The sequence below is a fragment of the Bos taurus genome, chromosome 28 (assembly GCF_002263795.3).
Source record: "Bos taurus isolate L1 Dominette 01449 registration number 42190680 breed Hereford chromosome 28, ARS-UCD2.0, whole genome shotgun sequence".
Taxonomy (NCBI): Eukaryota; Metazoa; Chordata; class Mammalia; order Artiodactyla; family Bovidae; genus Bos; species Bos taurus.
Window position 1 is genome coordinate 26563715 of NC_037355.1, and position 14152 is coordinate 26577866.

The 14152-nt window shown below is 52.0% G+C and overlaps 1 protein-coding gene across 2 annotated transcripts in view; it reads right to left on the reverse strand.

The window, feature by feature from the left end:
• The window catches only part of LRRC20 (leucine rich repeat containing 20), a 70435-nt gene extending 56485 nt beyond the window's left edge, over nt 1–13950 (reverse strand). Inside the window, exons 1-2 of one of the 2 annotated variants that reach the window (NM_001100387.1) lie at nt 13872–13935; nt 8835–8979 (exon numbers count right to left, since the gene is read on the reverse strand). In NM_001100387.1, coding sequence (NP_001093857.1) covers nt 8835–8916 — 82 coding nt within the window. In that variant the 5' untranslated portion in view covers nt 8917–8979; nt 13872–13935. Of the gene's footprint in view, nt 1–8834; nt 8980–13871 lie in introns of both variants that reach the window. The other variant, XM_059882525.1, reaches the window with a different exon arrangement.
• Between the last annotated feature and the right edge of the window lie 202 nt (nt 13951–14152).

The window sequence follows — 14152 nt, forward strand, 5'->3', positions numbered from 1 at the left end:
TGAATGAACTACAATTTCCTAACATATAAAGGCAAACACAGACCACTCATTTCAGCCTGGGTCACCACACTTACAGCTCGGGCTGTGTCAGGGCTCCATTCCAACGGGACTGGCTTTGCCAGGCCCCTGCCTCACCTCCCCCGATCCCCAGCTGTCTTGTCAGCCAAAGCCATGCTTGCATCTCTGAACGCATTTCATTTTAATAACCTTCTCAACCTTGCTAAATCACCTCCCCAAGTCTATAAATTGAGTAACGCAAGCTTTTGATGCCACAAAATTATCTATTTGATTATCCTTCTGAGCAGAACATTTTCGTTTTTTTACCAACATGCATTTTTAAAAGCTGCATAATTATCCATGTAGTTTCAAAGGATATTCCTCTTTGTCTTCAAAAAAAAAAAAATGCATTTCCCAGTGCCAAGGACACAGGGCAGCCAGGCAGCCTATTTAACCACCTGCTTCTCAGGATGCCTGCTGGTCTGTCCTGGTGGGAGGGATGACAGATACAGTGGGGCTGTCAGGGACATCAGAAGTAGGGCCTCTCTGGGGCAGCAGCACTTCTGCCCTCACTTCCTGCTATACGCTTCTCCAGGGGTGTCCCTTGAGGACCTCGACTCATCAGAATCCCCTTATCCACTCAAACGGCCCGGGTGTCCCTGTTTCAGTTACATCATGACCATCTATGCCCTCCACAACCAGTCGGCTGCCCAGCCCCATTCACAGCCTCTCCTTCCTTACACCCTCCTGCCAGTTCCCTCTCTCAGGTCAAGACCACACCAGCACAGGCCCAGCCATGGAGAATGCCTCTTCCTTGCTATCCCTTCCACGATCTCACATCCATCCTATGCCCTGCGGTGCTCTGCCGGAACCCAGCCCGGATCACCTCATGCCACTCCCTGCTCAGAACCTGCCAGGGGCCCCCCACTGCTGCTCAGACCAGCAGATGGAGCCCCCATCTAACTTACTGAGCTCAGATGCTGAGTGTGACTCTAGTGTTTTTGAAGGGACATCTTTCCCTCAATCAGGGTGTGTTCTCCACAAGCCAGCAACATTACCTGGTCCCCAACCATCAAAATAGTCTGCCCCAGGCTGCAAGTGAACACAAGGGTAAGAATGTGGGCTCTGCAGTCTCAGCGCCTGGTGCAATTCCCCAGACTTGCAGAAGTTGCTTAGCTTTTCTGTGCCTCAGTTTCCTCCTGTGGAAAATGGGGACAATAATAGCAGTTGCCTCCTAAGGCTGAGTGACGATTAAATCACAGGGCAGCTGTGAGGACTGAATGAGCTGTGGTATTAAATTCTTGTAAGCTCAGGGGTTCCCCTGGTGGTCCGTGAAGACTCCACGCTTTCACTGCAGGGAGCATGGGTTCAATCCCTGGTTAGAGAACTAAAATCTGGCGTGCACCACCATGCAACCAGAAAAAAAAAAAAACAAAGAAGCTTGCTGTTATTTGTCATGAGTCATTTTGACTCTGAAGATCACTTTTTAGGCTCTCTTTAGAACTTAAGCCCTGTGTAAGATAGAAACGTCACTGGAGGAACACTCAAGGTGGCATTCGAGGCCTTCTGAGATCTGAGCCACCCTCTGCCTCCCCTCCCCGCTCAGCTCCCTTGGCTCTCCCGTATCTCAGTCTTCCTATTCTCATCACCAGCACCTACCTGCATGCTGCTCCACCTTTGCTCAGACACACTCACTGAAACCACCCCTCTCCTCACTCCTGTCCCACACCTACATCCCTAAACCTGCTCCATCCTTTAAGTGCAGCTGAAATGCCGCCTTTTCGGTGCAACCCCCTCAGCACGTATGCTAAACCATCGTCCAGTGTGTACGCATCTCAAGACAGGAGAAGGGGAACTCGTCCTTATTTAGTTCACTTTAGGTTCTGCAAGTGTTTGACACGGCATGCAATTGGCTGGCTGCCCGGCGGCCATCTCCAGGACTTGCAGCATCTCCACAGGTCACCACACAACCTAGGTCCCAGTGTCCCCACTATGAAGAGACCTCCACCTCCCACTAGGCTTCTCTGGAGGCCCCTCATGGCTGGACTGGCTCTCATAGCTGGGGTGGTTTCTGTAGACTGAGCAATGAACAGAAAACTAAGGGGAGAAGACTAAGCGATTTGCACCCACAGGATGAAGGAATTCCTCCATCCCTTCAATGCATGTCTTCTGCACATCTACACTGCGTCAGGGCAGCATCACAGCAAACAGGGACTCAAGGAACAGGTGGGCTATGCTTGAGAATGTCCACCACAGACCCCCACCCCCCGCAATCCTTATTCTCCCTCCTTCTAGAAGTCTGAGGTCTACAGCACAGCTGAGAGGGAAGGGGTGGGGCTCTGGCCATTAGAGCTGCTTCCCCTGAGATGGGGACTCTGGGACCCCCCAGTAGAGAGACTTGAGCCACAACTAAAGGGCTTTGGGATCCTGTCCCACCACTGCTATACACTGAAACAACCTCAGGACCCATCCTCATCTCTAGCTCTAGAGCCAGCCAGGATAACATCATAACAGTCCCTCTAGCTCCACAAGACGCTGTGCTGGGGGACCTGCAGACCAGAGCACAGGATGGGAAGAAGCCTATTCTCTCTGTTTACTCTTTGGGCCTTGTGCTTTGCGCACTAGATACATGTCATACTTATTTTTTAGTTAAACATACATAGATTTTTTAAACTGGAGTATAATTGCTTTACAATGCTGTGTTAGTTTCTGCTGTACAGTGTGAATCAGCTGTGTGTATACATATATATCTCTCCTTCTTGAGCCTTCCTCCCACCCCTCTTAAGTGAAGTGAAAGTGTTAGTCACTCAGTTGTGTCCAACTCTTTTGCAACCCCATGAACTATCACCTGTCAGGCTCCTCTGCCCATGGGATTCTCCAGGCAAGAATACTGGTGTGGGCTGCCAAGCCTTCCTCCAGGGGATTTTCCTGACTCAGGGATCAAACTCATGTCTCCTGAATTGCAGGCAGAATTCTTTACCGTCTGAGCCAGCAGGGAAGCCCATCCCCTCCCCTCCACCAAGTTAAACATATACAGTTTTTAAAGTATTTCTCAGAGTGCAAACACCCAGGCTGGAGCCACAGAACACATTTCTCTCTCCATCTTAAGAGCTGCCTTCCAAGACTAAGCTGTTTCTTTCCCTCCACAGCCCCTTTTATACGCAAGGCTGGAGCTCCAGAAAGGCCCCCAATGAGTCCATGCCAATCTGAACACACAGGCAATGCCAGACCGTGGCATGGTGCAAAAGGATAGCCAGAAACCCCTACCCGAGCCCCTCCTCACCCGCCTGAACAGTGGGCTCAGTCCTGCCCACCTGGACATGGCCCTCTCTGTCCACCTCTCTGGGTCAGTTCAGAAGCAGCCAAAATGCCACAGGCATGCTGGGCTGGGCCTGACGTCACTCAATCGTCTCTGAAATGAGAAGGGCAGCCCAGGCCCAGGCCCTGCATTTCTGCACCACAGGCTTCTGCCTTGTGCCAATGCAGTGCCAATGAAACCCGTAAGCGCTCTGAAAGCTCTACTGGCCTTCCTTTCCATACTGATTATTTACCCCTGAATGATACCCTCACACAGCAACTCCCCAGCAGGGTCTCACCTCCACCCCTTTCTCAGCACTAGCACATCCTGTTGACACAAGAGCCCCTGATCCCGCCCCCCACCGGCACCCACATCCTGCTCTCTCCAGAACCCAAGGGCCAAAAACTCAAGAGTGAGATCAAACTAAAGAAAGGAAGGGAAAGCTCATCACAACAGTTGGGAGACTGGTTACCTCTCAGGTGGGAGGGCCTTCTGGAGGTCTGGCAATATTCCATGTCTAGACTTGGGTGGCAGTTACATGAGTATGGATTTATAAATGTCTGCTAAACTAAGCATATATGATCTTATGAACTTCACTACTTGTGTATACCTTTTCACAGCTTTTTTTTTTTTTTTAAGAAAAATGATTGGGTGAAGGCCACTTAGAAAAGAAAGCCAGGGTGACCTCTCTAAACAAGAAACATTTAGTTTGAACCTTAAGGTATGAGAAGGGCCCAGCCATGAAGAACAAGAAACAGCATCCCAACAAAGAAAGCAGCATGTACAAAGACCCTGAGGCTGGAAGGAGTTTAGCAGTTCAAGGAACTGAAAGGTGGCCAATCTTGCCGGATATAATGAGAGGAATCCTGAGGGGCCCAAAGTGCAGTGGGAGAAATTGGCAGGAGTCAGTCACCCCCAGGTTTGAAGTACCAGATTGGGTTTTACTCTCTGTGCACGTGGAAGCCAATGAGGGTTTAAAAGAGAGAGAATTACAAAAGCTCAGGGCTGGAGCCTCACCTTTACAGACAGGAGACTGGCCCATAGTTGGGGTTAGGGTGAGATCCAGAACCCCAGCTTCCTGATTTCTGGATCAGAGCCCTTCCCATAAAACAGAGCTCCCATCTTCTTCTCAGCTCACCAACCACACTCCACTTGGTTCCAGTCCTGCCACAGCAGAGCTGACTGTACGGGCCATCAGGCTCAACAACTTACATGCATGAGCTCCTAGAGCAGTGGTACTCAGTGGAGTGGAGTTCTGCTGCCAGGGGACACTTGGTAGGGCCTGGAGACACGGCTGTCACAACTTGGGGGGAGCAGCAGAGGGGACTGCTAGCATACAGTGGGTAGAGACCAGGAAAGCTGCGGAACACCCTACAATGCACGGGTCAGCCCCCCACCAAGAATCATGCAGCCCCCAGAGTCTACAGTGCCGAGACTGAGAAACACCCACTGAGGGATATAAAGCCTTCATTTCAAATAAGTGCTGAGCCCTAAAGGGAGAAAAGCCCCCTGCTCAGGACTGTAAAGGGGAGGGGAGGATCAAGGCCAGTTCTCAGCCTCCCAGGACCCCCTGTCCAGAGAGATCAAGTCTAGAGGGGGAGTTTTAGGCAGAAGGCTTTGGGTCACCCCTCACATCACATTGTCTAGGAAAGAGAGAGGGGAGAGAAACAGGGGCTATGCCCTCCTCCCCTGGCAAACACCCCCACCCCCCGCCAGCCTGCTTCCCCAGCTGAGAGGCAAGAAGTAGAGGATGGCAGGTTTGAAGCTTCCAGCCTTCATGATAAACAGACAGGCAGTCCCGGCCAGGCTGAGGGCTGCCCTGTGAAAGCCGGCTCCCCACTCCACGCCTTCAGAGCTGACCCTCAGGACTCTCCAGGCCAGGTGACACAGCAGCGAAACACAAAACACACCCCCCTCCCCCACGAACAGCACCAGCCTCCTGGGCTCTAGGTGTCCCATAAGCCCCTCCTGGGGCAAGACAGACTGCTCCCACCACAAACCCCGGCTGCCCCCCTCCCTCGGGGGGTGTGTGTGTGTGTGTGTGTCTGCCTCCTCCTCTTGACTGGGCACTTCTGGGGCACTTGAGTCCTCCGGGGAAGGCACATATAGTACGTGCTCGTTGTGTGTTGACAAAGGAGCCAGTGGCAGTGTCTGACCCAAAGGAAGATGTTATTCTGATCTAGTGAGTACGTACGGAGTGCTTCCTGACACTGCACTTCCCCAGCACCCTTGCTCAAGAAAGGAGCTGCCAAATCAGCTGGCCACGGAGTCAGCTAGGACTGGAGACACAGAGTGTGAGCTGGCCTGGGCGGGGAAGCCCTTGTCGGGACCAGGCGCTCACACCCAGAGACAGCCTGGCCAAGTCCCGGGCTCAGCGGCCTGTCACCAGGTTGGCTGGTAAAAGGGTGCCATCTGCTGGTGAGACAGGAGAAAAGTGGCGCAAGTGTGAGTGAGCCTGGGAGGAGAGAGGGAGGGCTGGAGGGGAAGGGGGAGAAGGGTCTTGGTCTCCTCACTTGGTTATCTCACAGAAGCCAGCCTAGCCCCTCAGTTCCCTGGAGGTGGATCAAATCCATGTTCATATTCACTCTCTCTGTCTCACACACACACACACACACACACATATCTAGAGACCTACCCAGATAATACTTCCAACCCCCCAGCCAGTCCCCTACAACACGCCAGGAAAAGAAAGTTCCAGATCGTAAATATTAAGCCAGTGGTTCCCAAAATTCAAGGCAGGGAAGAATCATACAGAGTTCATGTTAACATGTAGGGCACCAAGCCCACCTTCTGATATTCCACTGTGAAAGCTCTAGAGTGGGGTCCACGCTTTGCACATAAGCAGGTATAGCCCATGGGGGCAGCCCCTTACTCCTTACCACCTAAGACATCTTAAATGGCCATGCAGATATTAGACTCTCATTATTTTCCTCCTTTCAAAGGACAAGGTCGGCTGACTGTGTTTCCAAAACAGTGTGAGAGGAGAGGCAGCCTAAGAAGGGAGGAGGGTTACTTGGGTCTTCAAGCTCTCCTCTTCCTAGCCGCCCCTCCCCACAATGGGGGCAGCGGGGGTGCACAGGAAAGGCAGGGCTGAGCTACTCAGAGCTGTGCTGAGCCTGGCTCCAGCTCTAAACAGCTGTGTCACTAGCAGGTCATTCACACCCCCAGCCTCAGCTCCAGCATGTTAAACAGGAAGCTCCTACTTCATTTCTTTTTTTCACCTTTTTGGCATGTGGGATCTTAGTTCCCCAACAAGGAATTGAACCCACACCCCCTTTTTTGGAAGACAGTCTTAAACACTGGACCACCAGGGAAGTCCCAAAACTCCTACTTCAAAAGAAATACAGCAGAGGAGACAAGGTAAATACCCTAGTGCTACAGAACATTTAGAAACACTGCATTAAAAAGTTCCACGCTCCAGTTTCTTCATCTGTAAAATGGGGATATTAATATCAGCTCTGGCTTACAGTTGTGAGAATTAAGTGAGTCAAAACCAGTAAAGTGCTGACAGCGATGCCTGGCATTTAATAACTGCTCCTACCACCTTAATGAGGGAGGTGCAATTACCACCCCCATTTTATAGATGAGGAAACCAAGGCTCCAAGAGGTAAAGCAATCTGCTAAGGGAGCAGGCTAGTGGGTGGCAGAGCGGGGGTTCAAACCCAGGCCGTATCAGTGCAGGAGAGCCTTGAGCACTCAGGTAAGTGCAACCACATGAGTGACCAGCACAGGATTCCAGAGTTCCTCTCCTGACGGCCCACAGCCCTCACCTCCCCACGCAAAAGCTCTCCCCTCCCCCACCCCACGCGGCTCTCTGCCAGGCCTCCCTCCCAAACCAAAGGCAGTCCAGGGGCTAAGACTCCACACGCCCTATGCCAGGGGCCTGGGTTTGATCCCTGGTCACTGAGCTATATCCCACATGCCACATGAATCCACATGCCACAGTGAAGACCGAAGATCCCAACTAAAAGCTGACACAGCCAAATAAACAAATACATAAATAAACTTTAATAATAAGTGAATATTTTTTTTAAAAAGCCAATGGCTATCTTCAAGTCTGTTTGCTGGCGGAGATGTTTCTCTCACTATTGTTCAGTTCAGCCAACACCACTATGTGCTTACAAAGTGCTAGACACTGCTCTGGCTCTTGGCAGGTGGGGGACAAAAGACACAGGATCTCTGCCCTCCAGGGACACTGAATGAGTGCTCCAGAGGAGGAAGGGAGCAAGGGGTGGATCAGGTAGGGCTGAGGGCTTCCTGGAAGAGGTGGTGACCAAGCACATCTTGAAGGCTGAGTATCCCTCTACTTTCTGGGCCACCACCCCCTGCCCTAAGACCCTCAGAGACACCCGGCCAAAGGCTGCTAGCAGAAAACTCCACCTTCCCAATCTCTCAGGCAGTAACTCTCTTGGAAATGCTCCTCCGTGACACAGACAGACAGACACAAGAACACACATGCCTACCTGCTGGTGAAATTCCTCTCTGTGTGCCAAAGGCCCAAATCAAATCCCAATCCAACTACTTGTACAATCATCCCCTGGGCAGGTCTACACTCACCTCCTCTGTGTTCCTGCCACACACCTGTGACTCTAAGCGGGCACTTACGTCCCAGAGGGTCACACACACAGATCACACACACACACTCTTATATATGGTGGAAAATAAATAAATATCTGAAAGTGAATGTGTTAGTCACTCAGTCGTGTCCGACTCTTCGCAACACCATGGACTGTAGCCCACCAGGCTCCTCTGTCCATGGGATTCTCCAGCCAAGAGTACTGGAGTAGATTGCCATTCCCTTCTCCAGGGGGTCTTCCTGACCCAGGGATCAAACCTAAGTCTCCTGCATTACAGGCAGATTCTTTACCATCTGAGCCACCAGAGAATCCCCAATAAATGTCTACTGAATTCAACTAAATGGGATGGTTTGTCTATATGCTTACAGCCCTAGGGTAGCTACATGGGCTAAAATGCTATGACCAGTTCAACAATATATGACATGATTCAATTAAAAAAGTGGAGTGAAAAGGGGCCTCTTGGCTGGGTGACCTGGAAAAAGCCCACTTGTCCTTCCCCCCTCCATCTCCTCATCTGAAATCTGTGGCTAGTCATGCCTGGTGGGTAACATCCATCACGGGGAGGCTGTGAAGATTCAGCAAGGTCACACTCATGAGGCACCTGTGCACGTCCTGGGGCTACTTGGAGCGTTGTCTACCATCACCTGGTCCAAGGGCACATACATATTTGCAGCTGTCAATAGTCTGAGGAAGCAGACAGGCTCCCAGCAGATGACACCCCTACTCAGGGCATTCCAAACCTCTTTGATTATGACCCATACCAAGAAACATGTCTTATGCTGGGACCCCATATATACAAACTGAGCACAACTACAATAAAGTCCATGGAACACTGCCCTTTATGCCGAAGGGTGCATACTGATTCGGTGTCTTTCACCTTCCCCTTCTATCTCATTTCCAGCCTGATTAAATAAACCACGGAGAGAGGGCCCTGCAGCTGGAAAAGCCATGCCCTCACTCACCCAGGGTGTCGGAGCCACTCTCCACGGTCTCGTTGACCTTCCTTGCAACTCTGGCCACGGCCTCACCCATCTTCCTCAGCATGCAGACGCGGGTATTCTGTCGCCAGCCACCAGGCTGGTCTGCTGCTCACAAAGGAACCTGCGCCTGGGAAGACACAGGGCCATGAACTGCCCATCCGCAATCAGCCAAGGACCCACCCTTGACCTGCCTTCCCCGGGGACCCAGGAAGTCTACAGGGAGGGCCCCAGGCCACTCACCTCCTCCTGAGGGGCCCAGAGCCCAGGCGACATCAGGCTCGGCCTTCAGAGCCGCTAATCCACCCATCAGCCCAGCCCAACCAACTTCCTTGGAGGGTTAATATGTGTGACCTCGCCAAGACCTCAACTCGTGTCCAGGCAGGTGTGAGGACTCTGGTGTATGCTGGCCTGTGACTCACTGAACTGGCAGGGCAGCGGGGAGGAGGCAGGGTGCAGCCAGGTGCACGGAGAGACACCTGTCCCTCCATCCCACAGCCTCAAAGCCCTGTCCACTTCTCCAGCTCCCAGTTCTCCTCAATCACCTTTGCCAGGCTCCTTCCGCGACCAGGAAATGGGGACACAAAATCTCTGCTGGGTCAGACCTCACCGTTTGGAGAGTGGGTAGTCTCTAAGAATTCCCTCCCCCATGAGACAGTAAGGAGGGAAGGTTACAGTTTTAGTCACAGACCTAATTGTCACCCTGATGCTGAGTTTATCGGCAAGACCCCAGGGGAAAAGAAAGTAGGGGCAGGAAAATGAGAGAAAGGAGACTGGATCACTGGAGAGAAGAGGCTTAAAGAAGGGTGAGGATGGGATTTCCCTGGTGGTCCAGTAGTTAATACACCATGCTTCCACTGCAGTGGGTGTGGGTTTGATCCCTGGTCTGGGAATTAAGATCCCCCATGCTGTGTGGCAGAGCCAAAAAAAAAAAAAAAGATGAGGACATAATCAAAATGAAGACATAAGGGACTTAGAAAATGCCTCCAACTCCTTTTTATTACAGAGAAGGAAACTGAGGCAGAGAGAAGGACTCAAGGAACCTGGCCAAAGTCAAACAAAGTAAGTAGATGGCAATAATCTAACTGAAGTCCATATCCAGTGCTCTCTTCCTTACAAAAGTCACCTACATGGCCAGAAGCAGCACCTCATGGAGAAAATGAATTTGAGGCCAAGGTCACTGCCCTTTTTTGCTCCTGACTCCCAATCCCAGATCCACAGACAGCTCAAGGAGCTCTAATGAACACATCTGAGAGTCAAAGATAGGACAATGTGAAGGGCAGAGAGAAGGGGGTGAGGGTCCTGCTCAGAGCTGCCAACAGATACCAAGGAAAAGTCCACATGAGCTCAACTGGACAGGGAGGCCCAGTCAAGCCCACTCAGCTGCTCAGGGAGAGTCAGTGATGAGCTCAGTGTGTGCTTGCATCTCGCCAAGGATACACACAGGCCTAATGCCCAGCTCTGGCGTTTCTTAGTTGAGAAGCCTTGGGAAAGATTCTTAACTACTCCAAGCCCCAGTTTCTTCATCTGAGTAAGAGCTCTAGTAATACCTACCACCCTGGGTTCAAATGAGGACTGAACAAAAAATACATACCTTTCTAGATCAGGGCTCAGGACACGTAAGTTACTTCCTAAATGCTAGCTGAAAGGATGAAGCAGGACACATGCAGACATGACACCAGCACCTAATCCCAGTTAAATATCCATATGACTCTGAACAAACAAGTCAGTGGAACTCATCTTTAAGGAATGAGTAGAACTTCTCATCGCTTCATCTCCAGGAAATCCTCCCAGATTGCCCCAACCCTCAGCACTCTCTCCTCCCTGAGTTTCAGTAGCACTTAAAAGACTTAGCACAAACCTGGGTTATTTATGAGCTTTTAAAGATATACATACTTGTCCCCCCATTTGGCCTGCAGGCAACTTAAGACAGGGAGCAGATATATACTGTGCTTTCCCCCTGCACTTTATACCACATACTGAAAAAATGCTCAGTTGGTATCCCCCAATGGTGACATCAATAAACAGACATCATTTGGGTTTCAAATCTAAATACAAGTCAACCGACTCTTACAACAAAGATACCGTCTAAATAGAAGGGTCATGAGTCATAACAAGGCCAGGTAGGCAATTTGCATAAGATGTGCCAGGGTAGAACAGTAGGGAATAGTTCAGACTACGGCAAACTGAACTCAACACCTTCCCCCTCCTACCTTTAAGACCATCCTCCTAAGCCTGACTCACAGCAATGCTGCTGGAAACTTGTGGACTAAGTTGAATGCCTTTATGAATGAGAATCCTGAGGACCCAAGAAGAGAGGTAAATCAGCTAGACAGAAACAAAAAAAATCTCCTAACTCCCAGACTAGGCTTCTTCCTACATACCATTCTCCCTTCTTTACTCATCTCCAGTATTCGTCATCAATAATCACAAACATGTATTGAGCATAGATTAGGGCTTCCCTGGTAGCTCAGATGGTAAAGAGTCTGCCTGCAATGCGGGAGACCTGGGTTCAATCTCTGGGTCAGGAAGATCCCCTGGAGAAAGAAATGGCAACTCACTCCAGTATTTTTGCCTGGAAAATCCCATGGATGGAGGAGCCTGGTGGGCTACAGTCTAAGGGGTCACAAAAAGCAACTCCACCACTGAGCGACTAACATACACAAGGTACAGGGCAAAAGCACAGAGAGGAAGGAAATATAAGAAAGAGCTCTGACTTATGATTCTGATGAGGAAGGCTTTTCTAAGGAACATCACTAAGGCAACCCTGGCCTCACAAAAGAAGGTAAAGGGAAGGTAAATCTCCAAGTTTACCCAGGGTCTGTGCTAATCCTGGTGGGACTGGCTAGGTTGACTACTGACTACTTTCAATCAGGCACTATACCTGTAATTTCTATCAGCTGCCACCAGGTGGGAGCAGTAGCGCCTTAGAGTCAGAACCCATTGATTAAAAACTAGTCAAATTAAAAACCTCACCAGGTGGTGGCAAGCTCAGACATCCTATAATATGGGTCAGAGATTGGACCTCAAAGCAGGAACAGGAAGAGCCTGTAAAATCTGGCTGTCAAAGCAAATGACTAGAAGAGGGCCCTTACATTCCAGAGGATGCTCTGCATACAGCACAGATATGCCCTAGACTCCCAAGAGGTTCCAACTGCCTAAAATCACCACTCCACTCTCTGGGTAGGAAACCACGCTTCCTTCACCCAAAACCACCCCTCCACCAAGGGAGAATTCCTTATAAAGTCCAGCTGACAGTCCCCCTTGTAAGTCAGGTGACCAAGGCCTGTTACTCTTTGGCATAGGCAGGGCTGAGACCGGAGGGTGACAGGACCACATGCATATGAGGCCCAAGATGGGATAGGAGGGCCCCAGAATTGAAGGAAGAACAAACTTGAGATGATGAGAGTCTAGAGTGTGCCCCCAAAAGCGATCCTACAAGGCTGCCCAACTTCACTGTCAGCTCCTTTCAGCACCAACCCAACACTGGACCTCTTTGACCAAAAAGTAGCAAGAATTTATTGAGCATATAACAGGAGCAGACAGAGAAAGGGGCTTGGGCCAGGGGTTGGGGGGCTGTGGGTGGAATACACCAAATTGCACTTCTTTTCTTTTTGGTTTTAAATTGTTTTAAAGAAAAATAGAGAATTGTCTGAGTTACACATGAGTGATGGAGAGAGGTATGAGCCCACTCTTCACTAAGTGTGAAGCCCCTTAGGCAGAGCTGCCCTAGAATGTGAGGGGCCTCTGACTAAACAAACAATTTGAGTCAACCAAAATCTTCGTGTCAGCACCACCACTCTGGCTGCCCATTCTCATTCAGTTCCATGAAAGGAAGATCATGCTAGGAGAGATGATTTTTGCTTAAACACTGACCACAGCCCTCCGACAGGGCTCCTGCCCTCATCAATGAGAATTCTACCTTATCTGAAGCCCCGAGATCTGTGCTAAGGAGCTGCTGCAACACCCCGTGCGCACCAGCTGCTCCTATATTTAGTTACTGGTGTGGTCACTTGGGAACTTTAGAGCCTGGCAGCCGCCCCGAAGGGCAACTGGAGCCTCTTGCGCCATGTGTGCAAGCTCCCCCCACCGCTGGCTGCAGCGGGTCCTCTGGACCTCGCCAAGTTAAGGAGCCACTGGAGAAGTGAGAAGCATTCGGCTGGATTGGACCCAAGTAGACCCGAAGGCCCGGGGGAGCGCGCCTCTGTCTGTCGAGGCCAGACAGAGTTGACCCATTTCTCCACCCAAGGGAAGAAGCCCGCTGGGGCGAGAACGCGACGGGCTGGCCGCCCTGTTTTTGAGCCACGGAGTTCGCCGATCCCGGTGCACGCTTCAGTGTGGGCATCTAAGAGTCCTCGGGCCGCACCTCCCAGGACTGAGCGCGGTGGCCAGGGCAGGGTCCCCAAGCCTCGCTCTAGGGGCCCGCCTCACCGTCTTCCCCACCCCCCGGCGCCCGCAGCCAATGGCTCCTCGTCGCCGGCCCTCCGCTCGTTCGGCAGGCGGGGACTGGAAAGAATAAAGCCAGCAGAGGGGTAGAACGCTGGTGATCGCCGAGGGCCGGGGACTCCCGCGGTACCCCGAGGCCGAGAAGCACGCTCTGAGACAGGCAGTTCCCCAGAGCGGAAGCAAATCCTGAAAGTGTGGCTTGAGAACGAAATTTACAATAGCCTCTTCGAACAGGGGTGCCTCCCACGGGGAACGGAGGCCCTCTTGGAACGGATTCCCCAGGCTCCCTATTTCCTGGTACCGCGGCGCCCGCTCCCCCGAGCCAGCTGCGGTCCAGCCGCAGTCTGCAAGCCAGAAGCGGCCTGGCGCCGGGCCCCTTGGCACTGCAGAAGTCACAACTGGTGCACCAATGCTCCTTCCACCGGGTGACTTGGGGGAGGGGAGGGTACTCTTCAGAAACAAGGACATTTCTCTCCCTCTCTCCCCCAGCCCCTCCAGCGCTTAGCCTCAGACTACGTTTACTTTGCGGGGCACGAAAGTGGTGCCCGATTCCGGGCCGATCTCCGCTCCACTTACGGCGACAATGCCTCCTAGCGCCCTGCGCAGCGCAGTCACGCTCCCTCGGCCGCCGGCGGCGCCCCATGCAACAGCGGCTAGCTGAAACCGGCCGGGAGGGGCTCGAGGGGCTGCGGGCTCTGAGCGCGCGGCCGCTTGGCCAATAGCTGTGGCAGGCGCGGCCGCGAGGCGGGAGCAGGCTGTCTTGTGCAACCAATCAGTGTGCCGTTCCCCACGCCGCGCCCGGCAGCGGTGCGCCGGGAAAGGCTGCCCGCGCGCTCGTGTCCGCAGGGTGGATCCGC